The sequence below is a fragment of the Hyla sarda genome, chromosome 8 (assembly GCF_029499605.1).
Source record: "Hyla sarda isolate aHylSar1 chromosome 8, aHylSar1.hap1, whole genome shotgun sequence".
Taxonomy (NCBI): Eukaryota; Metazoa; Chordata; class Amphibia; order Anura; family Hylidae; genus Hyla; species Hyla sarda.
The window spans coordinates 56,566,480-56,581,858 of record NC_079196.1 but is presented as its reverse complement, the minus strand read 5'-3'; the positions used below and the strand labels follow the sequence as shown (position 1 = coordinate 56,581,858).

At 40.6% G+C, this 15,379-nt stretch overlaps 1 protein-coding gene across 4 annotated transcripts in view; it reads left to right on the top strand.

The window, feature by feature from the left end:
• OLA1 (Obg like ATPase 1) overlaps window positions 1-15,379 on the top strand; it is a 292,645-nt gene that overhangs the window by 193,264 nt on the left and 84,002 nt on the right. For all 4 annotated transcript variants that reach the window (XM_056534098.1, XM_056534095.1, XM_056534096.1 and 1 more), the window contains one exon: window positions 6,038-6,135. In XM_056534098.1, coding sequence (XP_056390073.1) covers window positions 6,038-6,135 — 98 coding nt within the window. The remainder of the gene's footprint in view (window positions 1-6,037; window positions 6,136-15,379) is intronic.

The following is a 15,379-nucleotide window of genomic DNA, read 5'->3' as shown; positions in this document are numbered from 1 at the left end:
TCCCTAGAGGAACTTAAAAGCTGTACAATTTTATAAATTAAGTTTATACATATAAAAATCCATCCTCTTTTTTTCTTTGGAAAAGTAAATAAAAAATGTACATAATTTGTACCACCATGGCGAATGATCCGGCATAAGTGAATTAAAGATTTTTTTGTCATATCATAGAAACAAAAAAGCGACCCCCCCCCCCCAAAAAAAAAAGTAATGACTGCAGATCACAGTATAAATAAAAAAAAATCATACAGTAGATGGAAAAATTTAGTGATTTTTAGCATATTTATTTTATTATTTATTAAGTTGTAAAATAATATAAATTAGGTATCATTGTAATCGTACTGAACCTACAAAATAAAGTTAACATGTCATTTTTACTCTAAGTACACTGCTTAATAAGCCCCCCAAATTAGAAAATTTGCTTTTTTTTTTTTTTTTTTTTTCAATTTCACCTCCCATTCTTTTTTCATTTTTTTTTGCTGCACATTTAATGGTAAAATGAAGGTGTCACTACAAAGGATAGTTGACTCTACAATAAAAGATCAACTTTAAGTTTGACGTGTAACTTTATTGGCTTTCAAGTAATCTGACATTTTGAACTTCAAGTGGATGCTGTTGGATTTTCTATTCTGGAATCATTTTGGATCGGTTAAAGGCATTACTAACATATCAATGTGCATCCCCCATCCATATTGGAGTTTCACACAGTCTACAGGTGCTGTGGGATCTCTCCATTATTACATAGTACAACTGGTCCTGCAAAAATCAAACCCTCATATGGCTCTGTAGATGTAGTTATGGCTTTTAGAAGGCAAGAAAGAAAAAATGCAAAAAATAGAAATGAGCTGCATTATGAAGAGGTTAAAGGGGGAACTCCATTCTATTTAAACATATCCCCTATACAAAGGATCTCCTGTTCGAGGCTTCAGACAAACTTTTCGGACAAACTATAAACCCACAAATCTCAGAAATGCAGAGGTGTATCAAGACAGTATAAACCGTTAGATCAGGACACCATAAGCTCCAGTAGAAAAAAAATGTTTTTCAAATCAACTGGTCCCAGAAAGTTAATCATTAAACAGATTTGTAAATCACTTCTATTAAAAAATCTTAATCCTTCCAGTACTTATACTCGAGTATAAGCCGACCCAAATATAAGCCGAGGCCCCTAATTTCATCCCAAAAACCCAGGAAAAGTTATTGACTCGACTATAAGCCTAGGGTGGGAAATACATCATCCCCCCATGTCATCATCCAGACCCCTGTCATCATCACCCCCCCCCCCATCATCACCGCCTGTCAATCCCTTCATCAGTGGTCTTCAACCTGCGGACCTCCATATGTTGCATAACTACAACTCCCAGCATGCCGGGCATACTGGGAGTTGTAGTTTTGAAACCTCTGGTGGTCCGCAGGTGCAAGACCATTGCGGCATTCGTCATCATCCAGACCCCCCCCCCCCTTTCGTTTTCTACTCACCTCCCCTCGGTGGGAAGGAAGGGTGAGCTGGTCCGGGCCATCTATGCTTCAGGGACCGTCCGGTGGGGTGGGTTAGTCGTTGCGGACTGTCCATTTTCACCGGGGGGCCCTCTTCTCCACGCTCCGGGCTTGCCCCGGACTAGTGATGTTGCCTTGACAACGACGCACAGGGACGTACGCGTCCCTGTGCGTCATCGTCAAGGCAAGGTGGTCTTCAGGCAGCAGTGGTCTTCAACCTGCGGACCTCCAGAGGTTTCAAAACTACAAATCCCAGCATGCCCGGACAGCCGATGGCTGTCCGGGCATGCTGGGAGTTGTAGTTTTACAACATCTAGAGATCCGCAGGTTGAAGACCACTGAGTAGGGATTGACAGAAGGAGAGTTCACTCGAGTATAAGCCAAGGAGGGCATTTTCAGCACGAAAAATCGTGCTGAAAAACTCGGCTTATACTCGAGTATATACGGTAAGCTGCTGTATGCTACAAAGGAAGTAATATAGTTCTTTCCAGTCTAACCACAGTGCTTTCTGCCAACACCTCTGTCCATGTCAGGAACTGTCCAGAGCAGGAGAGGTTTGCTATGGGGATTTGCGCCTACTCTGTACAGTTCCTGATACAGTCAGAGGTATCAGCAGGGAGCACTGTGATCAGACAGAAAAGAACAGCTCAACTTTCTGTGGAGCATACAGCAGCTGATACGTACTGTAAGGTTTAAGATTTTTTTAATAGAAGTAATTTACAAGTCTGTTTAACTTTCTGGAGCCAGTTGATATAAAAACATTTTTTTTCATGTTTTCCACCGCAGTACCCCCTTGACAACAGTAAAAATCTTATTTTTGGGGGTTGGCCAAAGGTCCTCTTTGATTTGGAATTTAGACTGACAGCCCCAAAGGGGATAGGAACCATAGTGAGCATCTCTGTACAATGCTGCTGAATGTGGTGTTCATATAAAAATGTAAGGGACTTTGGTAGGTTTTTATCCTCCACATTAAAAATCTGAACAGTGTAGCTAATTTTACATCTTAACGTTTTTTACATCCAGGTTCCCATATCGTGTTACATGTTTGCAAAAACATTTTTTTAAGACAGAGCTAAGACACTGTTAAGCAGTTTCACTGTAAATTCTTTTCAAGGATGAAAGTGATTCCTATGAGAATTATTGATATGCTGCAGTGATTGTTTTACCTATTATAGGATGTCACTACATCATACATATTCATTCATACACATTACCATAAGTGAAAGCATGTCCAATTACGATTTAGAATGTTCAGTGCTAAAAAGTATTGTGGTTACATTTCCTTCTGACAGTGTCAGCTATACTGAATGGAAGGGTTACATAAATATTGTAGTGGATCACTTGTAGTCAGTGCAGTCATTATTAATGCTATGTAATGCTTTATACCATCCAGAAATCCATTCAGCACTGCTAAACATGTTCTTCCACTAGGACAACCATTTTCTGTGTTTTTCCTTTCCATCTATTATTTCTTTTTTGTTTGAATTTTTTAAACATTTTATAGTTTCATCAGAATACTCTCCCATGCATCTGTCGGCTATTGTATAACATTTCTATCATGTTCAGATATTCTGGTGTATATAAGTCACATTGCAGTAAATTTAACATTAAAGGGGTACTCCACTGCTCAGAGTTTGGAACAAAATGTTCCGAATGCTTAGAGCTGGCGTCGGGAGCTTGTGACGTCATAGCCCCGCCCCTCATGATGGCACGCCCCACACCCTCAATTCAAGTCTATGGGAGGGCCGTCACGCCCCCTCCCATAGACTTGCATTGAGGGGGTGGGGCGTGATATCATGAGGGGCGGGGCTATGACGTCACAAGCTTTCGATGCCGGCTCTAAGCATTTGGAAAATTTAGTTCCAAACACTGAGCAGCAGAGTACCCGTTTAAAGGGGTTCTCCGGTGCTTACACATCTTATCCCCTATCCAAAGGATAGGGGATAAGATGCCTGATCGCGGGAGTCCCGCCGCTGGGGACCCCCGGGATCCTGCACATGGCACCCCGTTTGTAATCAGTCCCCGGAGCGTGTTCACTCCGGGTCTGATTACCGATGACCACAAAGCCGGCGGCGTGTGACATCACGCCTCCGCCCCCATGTGACGTCACGCTCCGCTCCTCAATGCAAGCCTACGGGAGGGGGCTTGACAGCTATCACATGGGGGCGGAGGCGTGACGTCATATGCCGCCAGCCCGGTGGTCCCTGTAATCAGTCCCGGAGCGAACACGCTCCGGGGACAGATTACAAACGGGGTGTCGCGTGCATGATCCCTGGGGGCCACAGAGGCGGGACTCCCGCGAGTACCCCTTTAAGATTAGTGGGGTCTCAACAGTCAGAAGCCCCCACCCAAATCACATTCTTTTTACCTATCCTGTAGGCTCAAAAACTTGGGCTAACCCCTGTGAAGTTTCCCTGTCATTAAAAAACAATTTCTGACATTTTAAAATCTGTCCTCGTTTTTGGTGCCGGCCTGCAGTGATCTCCGCCCTGCTACATTAGAAGTCTTTAAAGGGATACTCTGGTGGAAAACTTTTTTTTTTAATTAACTGGTGCCAGAAAGTTAAATAGATTTGTAAATTACTTCTATTAAAAAAATCTTTACCCTTCCAGTACTTTTTAGCAGCTGTATGCTACAGAGGAAATTCTTTTCTTTTTGAATTTCTTTTTTGACTTGTCCGCAGTGCTCTCTGCTGACACCTCTGTCCGTGTCAGGAACTGTCCATAGCCGCATAGGTTTGCAATGGGGATTCTCTCCTGCTGTGGAAAGTTCCTGATACGGGCATCAGGTGTCAGTAGAGAGCAATGTGGACAAGACAAAAAAGAAATTCAAAAAGAAAAGAATTTCCTCTGTAGTATACAGCTGCTAAAAAGTAAAGATTCCCTTTACAAATCTGTTTAACTTTCTTGCACCGGTTGATTAAAAAAAAAAGAAAAAAATATGTTTTCCACCGAAATACCCCTGTAAGGCCTTCAAGTAAAGCAGAATGGAGAACACTGAAAGCCAAGGAGTGGACACCGCTACCACGTGCTGCTCCCTAATCATTCTGATGATCGGTGGTGGCCTCAGCACTGAGGCCCTGACTGATCAACATTTTTAAATGTCAGGTACAATTTAAGTGATATAGTGAGATCCTGTTCACATCTAGCTGATAACCAGTCAGCACGACACGACAATTTTGATTACATACGGAGTGAGACGACGACGATGACTTTGTGCTCATAGTGTAGTTCTACCTGTATGGTTCATGACCAGAAATATCAAAATCCTGTCCTTATGAAAATGAACATAAAGCAGCCTGAAACAATAGAATAAAAGACATGGCGGAATTTCCGATTCCAGAATGCGCAGAAAAAATAGACATGTGAGTTCCACTTGAAAATGCGTTGCCGTCTATGAGATATGATTACCATATATATCGTGTGCCAACATGTTCTATATGGTACAATCTTCTTCCTCACCGTGCCCCGGGAGACATTCCTGCTGGAAGCGATGGTGAGAAAATACAGTGTGAAAGGTGTCGCCCGCCCGCCCGCCCGTAAGTAGTCCCCTGGGTGGGGAGCCATCCTTGACTAGTCTTTTCTGCTTTGGCTGTAATAACGCCTCCTCAGCCTGATTGACAGCCCGAGCACTTCCCGTGTCATTGCTCTGCTCCATTTGCTTAGGGAGCAGAGCGGTGACTATGGCCAAGGGGGTATGATGACAACCCAAGCAGAGGATGGCTTCGCCATCAGGGGACTACTTACGGGCCGGCAGGGAACACCTTTCAATTTTCATATCCTCACCATTGCTGCCAGCAGGAACGTCTCCAGGGCAAGGTAAATAAGAAGATTTGACCATGTATAATGCCTTGCCATGCATTAAATATGGAAAAATCTGATAACAGATTACCTATTAAAGTTAAAAGGGTATTCCAGGAATATATATAATATATTTTTTTAACTGGCTCCAGCAAGTTAAACAGACTTGTAAATTACTTCTATTAATAAAATATTAATCCTTCCAGTACTTATCAGCTGCCGAAGTTGAGTTGTTCTTTTCTGTCTGACAACAGTGCTCTCTGCTGACATCTGTCTGTCTCGGGAACTGCACAGAGTAGAAGAGGTTTGCTATGGGGATTTGCTTCTACTCTGGACAGTTCCCAAGACAAATGTCATCAGAGAGCACTTAGAAAAGAACAACTCAACTTCAGCAGCTCATAAGTACTGAAAGGATTAAGATTTTTCAATAGAAGTAATCTATAAACCTGTTTAACTTTCTGGAGCCAGTTGATGCAGCGGATCCTGTACGTGTGAATGTAACCTTAGGGTAGGGTCACACGTGCCGTATTTTGCTGCTTATTTGCTGCTATGTATTTTTTTTATCCATTGAAGTCAATGGGTAGCAAAATCAGAAAATATGCAACAAAATATGCTACGTGTGACCCTACCCTTAAGCAGAAAACACTTCTGCAGCTTCTAAAGACCTGATACAGTTATACTGATAATTAAAATGTTCTTTCATATATTTATTTACAAAATAAAATTTTCTATCATTCCTCCAGATTGAAGTACTAAATAAATACTTGTTCTTGACCTCCAAACCGATGATCTATCTAGTCAACCTCTCGGAAAAAGATTACATCCGCAAGAAAAACAAGTGGTGAGTTGTCACCGTCCTGTATTCTTCTGTCAGACAAGTGTGTAAAACACACAGACATGGCTGTACAGGCATGAAACTACCAGGTAACGGATGAAATACCTGCCTATTAGTCTGTCTCTCCCTGCAACAGATGGAACGAATACGAGTGGTGTTCACTGCTTTGTCTGGGGCTGTTCTTGGGGGGATATTAAATGGTGACAGTGATGGAAGGGCCTGGTGGCTGCGGTTTTAAATGCTGCTGTTTACCACTTATAGAGACAAACTTAGTAGGATCTGAAGTTGGCCAAAATAGATGCTGCTTTTAGGAAATTCTGTGATTAAGTACCGGTAGATCTTTTGTAATACCTCCCTGGAAAATACTTGAATTTACATTGATCATGATTCACAGCGAGTGTGACTGTAAAGAAAAACCTTATATTTTATATATTATATATATTTATTCATCTGCACCTGTTTTATCATTGTAAGGGTGCGTTGTTACCTGGCGTATACGCAGTGAATTTGTAAATGTCCGAACTATAAAATATAATGTTAATGATCACCTGCGGCGAACGGCATAAACGTAAAAAAAGTAAAACATTTCTGCTTTTATGTCGCATCAAACTGCAATTTTTTTAAAATAAAAAGCGATCAAAAAGTCACATATACGCAAATCTGGTACCAAAGATCATGGCACAAAAAATTAGCCCTCTTAAATCCCTGGATACAGAAAAATAAGAAAGATGGACGTGGTCAAAATAGGGCAATTTTAAACCTACTGTTTTTGTAATAAAAAGTTTGAGACTTTTTAAAAGCAGTACAATAATAGAAAAGTATCATTTTAATCGTATTGACCCAGAGAGTAAAGAAAACATGTATTTTTTACTGTAAAGTGTACAGCGCAAAAATGAAACCCCCCAAATTTGCAAAACTATGATTTTCGTTTAAATCTCCTTACACAAAATTTTTTTGGGGGGGTTTACCATACATTTTAGGGTAAAAAGAGTACAACTGGTCACGCAAAAAAAAAAAAAAAAAGCCCTCATATGGGTCTGGGAATGGAAATATAAAAGAGTTATGAATTTTAGAAGGCAAGAAGGAAAAACAAAAAAATTTAATTGGCTGCGTCCTTAAGGTGAAAATGGGCTGAGTCCTTAAGGGGTTAATATACAAATTTTTGTTTTTAAAGTTTTGTACAGTAGTAGCTCGTTTCATGTAAAAAGTACACACTACATTTTAAGAACCATAATTTTGTTTTTGTTGTTCATTGATACAGCCATATGTGGGATTGTTTTATCCTCCAAGTCTTTTATGGTTCTATAAATATTTTGGCATATGTTTATTATGTTAGAATTGGAAAAGTAATTTTAAATAACATTTTTTTTAATTTATTTATTTTTTTAACCTTTATGTGGTGCCAGAACAACATGTTCATTGTTATATGCAGTCATGGCTGTAAATGTTGGCACCCCTGAAATTTTTCAAGAAAACTGACTATTTCTCACAGAAAAGGATTGTAGTAACACATGTTATGCTATACACATGTTTATTCCCTTTGTCTGTATTGGAACTAAACAAAAAAGAAGGAAAAAAAGCAAATTGGACATAATGCCACACCAAACTCCAAAAATGGTCTGGACAAAATTATTGGCACCCTTACCTTAATATTTGGTTGTACACCCTTTGGAAAAAATAACTGAAATTGGTCACTTCCTATAACCATCAATAAGCGTCTTGCACCTCTCAGCCGGAATGTTCTACCACTCTTCCTTTGCAAACTGCTCCAGGTCTCTCCTATTGGAAGGGTGGCTTATCCCAACAGCAATTTTAAGATCTCTCCACAGGTGTTCAATGAGATTTAGATCTGGACTCATTGCTGGCCACTTCAGAACTCTCCAGCGCTTTGTTGCCATCCATTTCTGGGTGCTTTTTGACGTAAGTTTGGGGTCCTTGTCCTGCTGGAAGACCCAAGATCTTGGACGCAAACCCAGCTTTCTGACACTGTACAGTGCGACCCAAAATCTATTGGTAATCCTCAGATTTCATGATGCCTTGTACACATTCAAGGCACCCAGTGACAGAGGCAGCAAAACAACCCCAAAACATCATTGAGCCTCCACCATATTTCACTGTAGGTACTGTGTTCTTTTTTTTGTAGGCCTCATTCCGTTTTCGGTAAACAGTAGAATGATGTGCTTTACCAAAAGGCTCTATCTTGGTCTCCTCTGTCCACAAGATGCTTTCCCAGAATGATTTTGGCTTACTCAAGTTAATTTTGGCAAAATGTAGTCTTGCTTTTTTATGTCTGTGTCAGCAGTGGGGTCCTCCTGGGTCTCCTGCCATAGCGTTTCATTTCATTTAAATGTCGACGGATAGTTTGCGCTGACACTGATGTTCCCTGAGCATGCAGGGCAGCTTGAATATCTTTGGAACTTGTTTGGGGCTGCTTATCCACCATCCGGACTATCCTGCGTTGACACCTTTCATCAATTTTTCTCTTCCATCCACGCCCAGGGAGATTAGCTACAGTGCCATGGGTAGCAAACTTCTTGATAATGTTGCACAGTGTGGACAAAGGCAAATCTAGATCTCTGGAGATGGACTTGTAACTTTGAGATTGTTGATATTTTTCCACAATTTTGGTTCTCAAGTCCTCAGATAGTTCTCTTCTCCTCTTTCTGTTGTCCATGCTTAGTGTGGCATACACTATGACACACAATGCAAAGACTAAGTGAACTTCTCTCCTTTTTATCTGCTTTCAGGTGGGATTTTTATATTGCCCACACCTGTTACTTGCCCCAGGTGAGTTTAAAGGAGCATCACATGCTTGAAACAATCTTATTTATCCACAATTTTGAAAGGGTGTCAATAATTTTGTCCAGCCCATTTTTGGAGTTTGGTGTGACATTGTGTTCAATTAGCTTTTTTTCCTCCCTTTTTTGGTTTAGTTCCAATAAGTTTATAGCAAAACATGTGTTACTGCAATTCTTTTCTGTGAGAAATACTTTATTTTCTATAAAAATTTCAGAGGTGCCAACATTTACGGCCATGACTGTAGGTTGTTATGATTGCAACAGTATCATGTGTTTCGTCGTTTTTTTCTTGTCTTTTTTTCCTTTATATCTGCAAGATAAACCAATTGTATATGGTGAAAACTTCTTCAAACTGTACTACGTTTTTTAAATCACAAAAAGAAAGGATTAAAAAACTATTCTTTTAATCCTTACTATACAATACATTTTTGCCTGTCAATAATAAACAGGCATACAGCCAGAACAATTTTTGTTTGGTTGCCATGACAACTCCTGTACCCTTTAATTGGGTTTGCAGGGTGCATTTGAGATGACAGAAGGAGCCTTTTCATCTGACTGACCACCAAGATGCCACAGGCGCTGTTGATGTTGCAGCAGGATGTCGGCTGTACAACGGCCACCCACTGCCGGTGACGTACACAGCGTCCGTCCTTACTCCATTCTTGCTATGTACCTTAACATCGCAGCACTTTGTTATTCCGTCCCGTGCTGTACAGTTACTTCATGGTGTGGGAAGGGGTTACCGAGGGTGTTCTCACACTGGAAGGGTTAAACCAGCGCTGCTTTTATGTACTCTTTTGGCTACAAACATCAAATTCTCTGCAGCAAATAAAACTGTAGGTTTGTAGCCAAAAGTGTAATTATCTGTGCAGACAGGCCAGCAGGCCTAATGATTTCTATTGAATCCATTCATTCCTGTTAGATCTTATTGGCACTGCAGCTCTCAAGATGAAAAGGAAAATGTCCATTGCTAGTTATGCGAGTGTGTGTAAATACAGGTTATTTGAAATGTGTATTTTACATACTCACATAAAACATTTACTGTGATAGTAAAATGCCAAAGATGTGGAGTCGATGAGCTGGGTCACTATTGGGATACCCTGAAATACTTGTAGTGTCAGTTCATACGCAGTGCATGAGGAGGCAGCCCGGTCATCCATGGCTACAGTTTTCCTATCCTACCCTGACACACATCATTTCCCTTTCTCCCAATAATATGGAATTTTTGCAAGACCTGTGGATCTAGGCTGTACTTTTGGATTGAAAGTGTGTTGCTCTACAGCAAATGCTTAGAGTCTGAGAAAGATTGGTATAGTGGACTTTTTAGTAATTGGTTGGTATCCGGTGATCTGACCAAACAATCGAACCTTTATGACATATTCTTTTGAAATTCCATAAATGGGGGATCCTCCTTATCTTAACACTTTATAGATGCCCACTAGGGATGTCCTGATAACTAGAGATGAGCGAACTTACAGTAAATTTGATTCGTCACAAACTTCTCGGCTCGGCAGTTGATGACTTATCCTGCATAAATGAGTTCAGCTTTCAGGTGCTCCGGTGGGCTGGAAAAGGTGGATACAGTCCTAGGAAAGAGTCTCCTAGGAATGTATCCACCTTTTCCAGCCCACCGGAGCACCTGAAAGCTGAACTAATTTATGCAGGAAAAGTCATCAACTGCCGAGCCGAGAAGTTCGTGACAAATCGAATTTACTGTAAGTTCGCTCATCTCTACTGATAGCATTTTTGCTTTTTAGACAGTGTTTGAGTACCGATACTTTTTTTTTTCAAGTACTTTTCCATACCAATTATTGATACTTTTTTTTTTTCTTTAATGTCATCTGACGGCAGAAGTGTCTCTAAACTTTGTGAAGCCTTAGATGTAAGAAGAACATGAGGCTTCACTGACCTTCATAATTAATATGTGCCCGAGGTAATTAGGTAGGTTATCCCGAACCCAAGTAGTCTATGTAGTCTTACCTATATAGTAATAAACACATGGAAAAACCATGCAGTATACTAGTTAGTCACTTTTACAGCTAATCATATCTTTAAATGGGTATTCCATGAAAAAACATTTTTTTTTCATATCAACTGGCTCCAGAAAATGTAACTGATTTTTAAATTACTTATATTAAGAAATCTTAATCCTACCAGTACTTATCAGCTGCTGAAGTTAAGTTCTTTTCTGTCTGACCACAATGTTCACTGCTGACACCTGTCTGTCTGTCTCAGGAACTGTCCAGAGCAGGAGAGGTTTGCTGTGGGGATTTGATGCTACTCTGGACAGTTCCTGAGACAGACAGACAGACAGGTGTCAGCAGAGAGCACTGTGGTCAGACAGAAAAGAACAGCTTAAAGGTGTACTCTGGTGGAAAAAAATTTTTGTTATCAACTGGTGCCAGAAAGTGAAACAGATTTGTAAATTGCTTCTATAAAAAAAATCTCTATCCTTCCAGTACTTTTTAGTAGCTGTATATTACAGAGAAAGTTCTTTTGTTTTTGGATTTCTTTTTTTCCTGTCCTCAGTGCTCTCTGCTGACTCCTCTGTATCAGGAACTGTCCAGAGCAGCATAGGTGTGCTATGGAGATTTGCTTCTGGTCTAGACCGTTCCTGATATGGACAGAGGTGTCAGCAGAGAGCACTGTGGACAGAAAAAAAAAAGAAATTAAAAAAGAACTTTCTCTGTAGTATATAGCAGCTGATAAGTACTGGTAGGATTAAACATTTTTAATAGAAGTAATTTACAAATCTGTTTAACTTTCTGAAGCCAGTTAATATGGGGAAAAAAAAAAGTTTTTCCATGGAATGCCCCTTTAAAGGGGTACTCTGCTGCTCGGCATTTGAAACAAGATGTTCCGAACGCTTAAAGCCGGCGCCGGTAACTCGTGGCATCATAGCCTCGCCCCCTCATGATGTCACACCGCGCCCCATCAATGCAAGTCTATAGGAGGGGGCGTGACGGCAATCACACCCCGTCCCATAGATTTGCATTGAGGGGGTGGGGCATGACATCATGAGGGGGCGTGGCATGACATCATGAGGGGGTGGGGCTATGACATCACAAGCTACCGACTCTAAGTGTTTAAGCATTTTGTTCCAAACGCTGAGCTATGATAGTATTACTTTCCATGCATAATTCACTAGCACATAAGTTCAAATGGCTAAAGGAGCACTGCCCACAGCGAAAGTTTCCTCTAGGCATGGCTCTGCTAAGCCAGTTGTCATTAATAGGTCTGTTTTTAAGACGCACTCTAGTTAATCTTTTCAGAAAATCAGAAATGGCTTTGTTCCTACGAAATGTGATTATTGGTTTATTATTGTCTACCAGACCTAAATCTGGGTCGTCTTTTAGCATAAACCAATATTTATGAATTGGTTTTATTTTAATGACCTTATTTAAAATAGTATTTTTAAATGTGGTCATATCTCTCCTGACCTGGATACATTTATATTATTTTTCTTCGGTTTTAGCAAGGTGTTTCTACCGGGGACTGATTACAAATCGGATGCCGCGTGCAAGATCACTGGGGTCCCCAGCGGTGGGACTCCCGCGATCAGGCATCTTATCCCCTATCCTTTGGAGATAGCACCGGAGAACCCCTTTAATGTCCTCCGGGTACCGGCGAGCGAGTAATGTAATACTCAGCCTGTCACCCTGTTTATGGTATGTTTTGATATTGATGTTAATCCATTAAAGTCTTATGAATTGACTGCATGGGATGGCTTTTTTTTTTTTACTGAAGGGTGCGAAGAAAGGTTGCATCTTTCTGTGCTCTTGCGATAGCCCTCCACTTGGAGCTCCTCATCTTCCACAATATTATAAGGGGAAGATTTATCAAAATCTGTGCAGAGGAAAAGTTGCTGAGTTGCCCATAGCAACCAATCAGATCCCGTCTTTAAATTTTGAAAAGGCCTCTGAAAAAAATGAAAGAATCTGATTGGTTGCTATGGGCAATTCGGCTACTTTTCCTCTGGATGGGTTTTGATAAATCCCCCCCCCCCCTTAGTGTCCAGAAAACTTTTTTTTTTTAAATCAACTGGTGCCAGAAAGTTAAACTGATTTGTAAATTATATAAACACAATGGAGAGGCTCCTGTCTATCTGACCGTCACTAAAGACCCGAGCGACCCAACAAACACCTATACCCACGGTGTAAAAAAAAGGGACAATGTATTAAAAGTAAATGGGGCTCAAAGGTCAAAGATATCTGGTTTAGAATAATTTGTATTTATTAAGCGAGGAACAGGTTTGCAAAAGTGCATGATGGAGGTGTGCCCATTGGGGTGCCTACCTTCTGCCTGAACCAATCCACGCCGTGTCTGAAAGAACAAAATATAACGCATCGCACACGAAATGAATGAAGTGAATAGATTTGTCAGTAAAAGTGAGAAGGGGCAAATTGCCTGTACACCCGCAACCCAAGGGATGCGGGTGTACATACAGGCTTTATACGTCCCCTGATGCCAACTTATTTTGCTCATTCCTGTAGTAGTTTCATGTACTTAAAATTTCTTTGTAATATATTTTGCTATTTGTTGCATTTATGTTATACTGGGTGTATTTTGGATTTAGATTTATCTGCTTTTAAATGTGTAGGTCAGTGATTTGGGTCCCTCCCCCTAATTGTTTATAATGCACCTGTTTTGTGAGTCCGCTTGAGGTTGTCCGAAGAAGTGCATTATGGGTACGAAACGGCTGTTATACCTTTTACCTCCTATCTTCATTTTGTCTTTGGTTTTGTCTCTTCCCTGCTCGTTTATTGGTACATGTTTTTATCTACTCTCTGATGGAATAAAGATAGGAGACTTTTTGATACAGCTATAGTTGTGTTGCTGCGTCCTATATCTTCTCATGTAATGAAGTGCACTTATTTCTACAGAGCGTGTTTTGTAGAGATAATATAGGCGCACTCTCTTTAAAAGGGTACTCCGGTGAAAACCTTTTTTCTTTTAAATCAACAGGTGGCAGAAAGTTAAACATATTTGCAAATTACTTCTATTAAAAAATCTTAATCCTTCCTGTACTTATTAGCTGCTGAATACTACAGAGGACATTCTTTTCTTTTTGGAATGCTCTCTGATGACATCACGACCACAGTTGCTGACGTTATTATAAGAATAATAATGCTTTATTTATTGTTGTCCTTAGTGGGATTTGAACCCAAGTCCCCAGCACTGCAAGGCAGCAGTGCTAACCACTGAGCCACCATGCTGCCCTTAGCATACATCTGCTATGCATGGTTGCTAAAATGGACAGAGATGTCAGCAGAGAGCACTGTGTTCGTGATGTCATCAGTGTTCCAAAAAGAAAGGAATTTCCTCTGTAGCATTCAGCAGCTAATAAGTACTGGAAGGATTAAGATTTTTTAATAGAAGTAATTTACAAATATGTTTAACTTTCTGCCACCAGTTGATTTAAAAGAAAAAAGGTTTTCACCGGAGTACCCCTTTAATATGGCCGGGTAGAGTGTTCAGCATATAGCTTTGCTGCTTGGGGATGGCATCTGCCTGAAATGTGAATGCGTGAGAGGTCTTCTCCCAGGACTTTACTACAAGCTTGGGCAGCACTGTCTTAATAAGGCAAAACTATGTTCATTTCTGTTCAGTAAGCCTTTATTTGCACAAAAATTTGCAACTTTTAGCCATTTATGAGAGTTGGCAGACGAAGCATGGTAAAGTTTTCAGAGTTGGCATCACCTCCCATCATTTATGCCAGAAACTGCTGTATATTATAGCAAAAATCTCTGTGAAGCCAAAGACGCACCAAGTTTATGAAGAGGCCTACACCTACACATCTTACTCCAACACATTTTGTATTACATGTCGCGTATGAAACCTCCCCCCCCCCCTAATATTGTTACTAGACTTATAAAGATCTAGGGTTCCAGTAATGATTACTTGCTAACAAGTATACAAAGAAGACGTAATGGTTTCCAGCTGTTTGTGGAGCTGCTATGACTTCCTGGGTTGCTGGTTTCCATTCAGAGAACTCGATGTGTGTCATAAATATATTGACAGATGATTCCAACAAAGCTTAATATACCTGTTGATAGCCGCGGTGGCAAGTACTGCCGTGACGGGTGTTTAAGGGTTATTTAACATTGATGAAAGAATTTGCAATTGATCATAATTCTAATTCTTGTATTTCCGATATCTAAATCAGTATTTACCCTGCAGTGTGCCTCCAGCTGTTGCAAAACTACAACTCCCAGCATGCCCAGACAGCCATCCATTTGTAGTTTTGCAATAACTGCTGGGGAAATACTGATTTAGAATATTGGAAATGAGAAAATTTGCAACTGATCACAATTCTTTAGGTTTTAAAGGAGATCTGCAGTGTTACACACTTATCATCTATCCGTAGGATAGGGAATAAGTGTCTGATCGCGGGGGGTCCAAACACTGGGACCCCCGCGATCTCCTGTACGAGGCCGTGGCTCTGCTGCAGG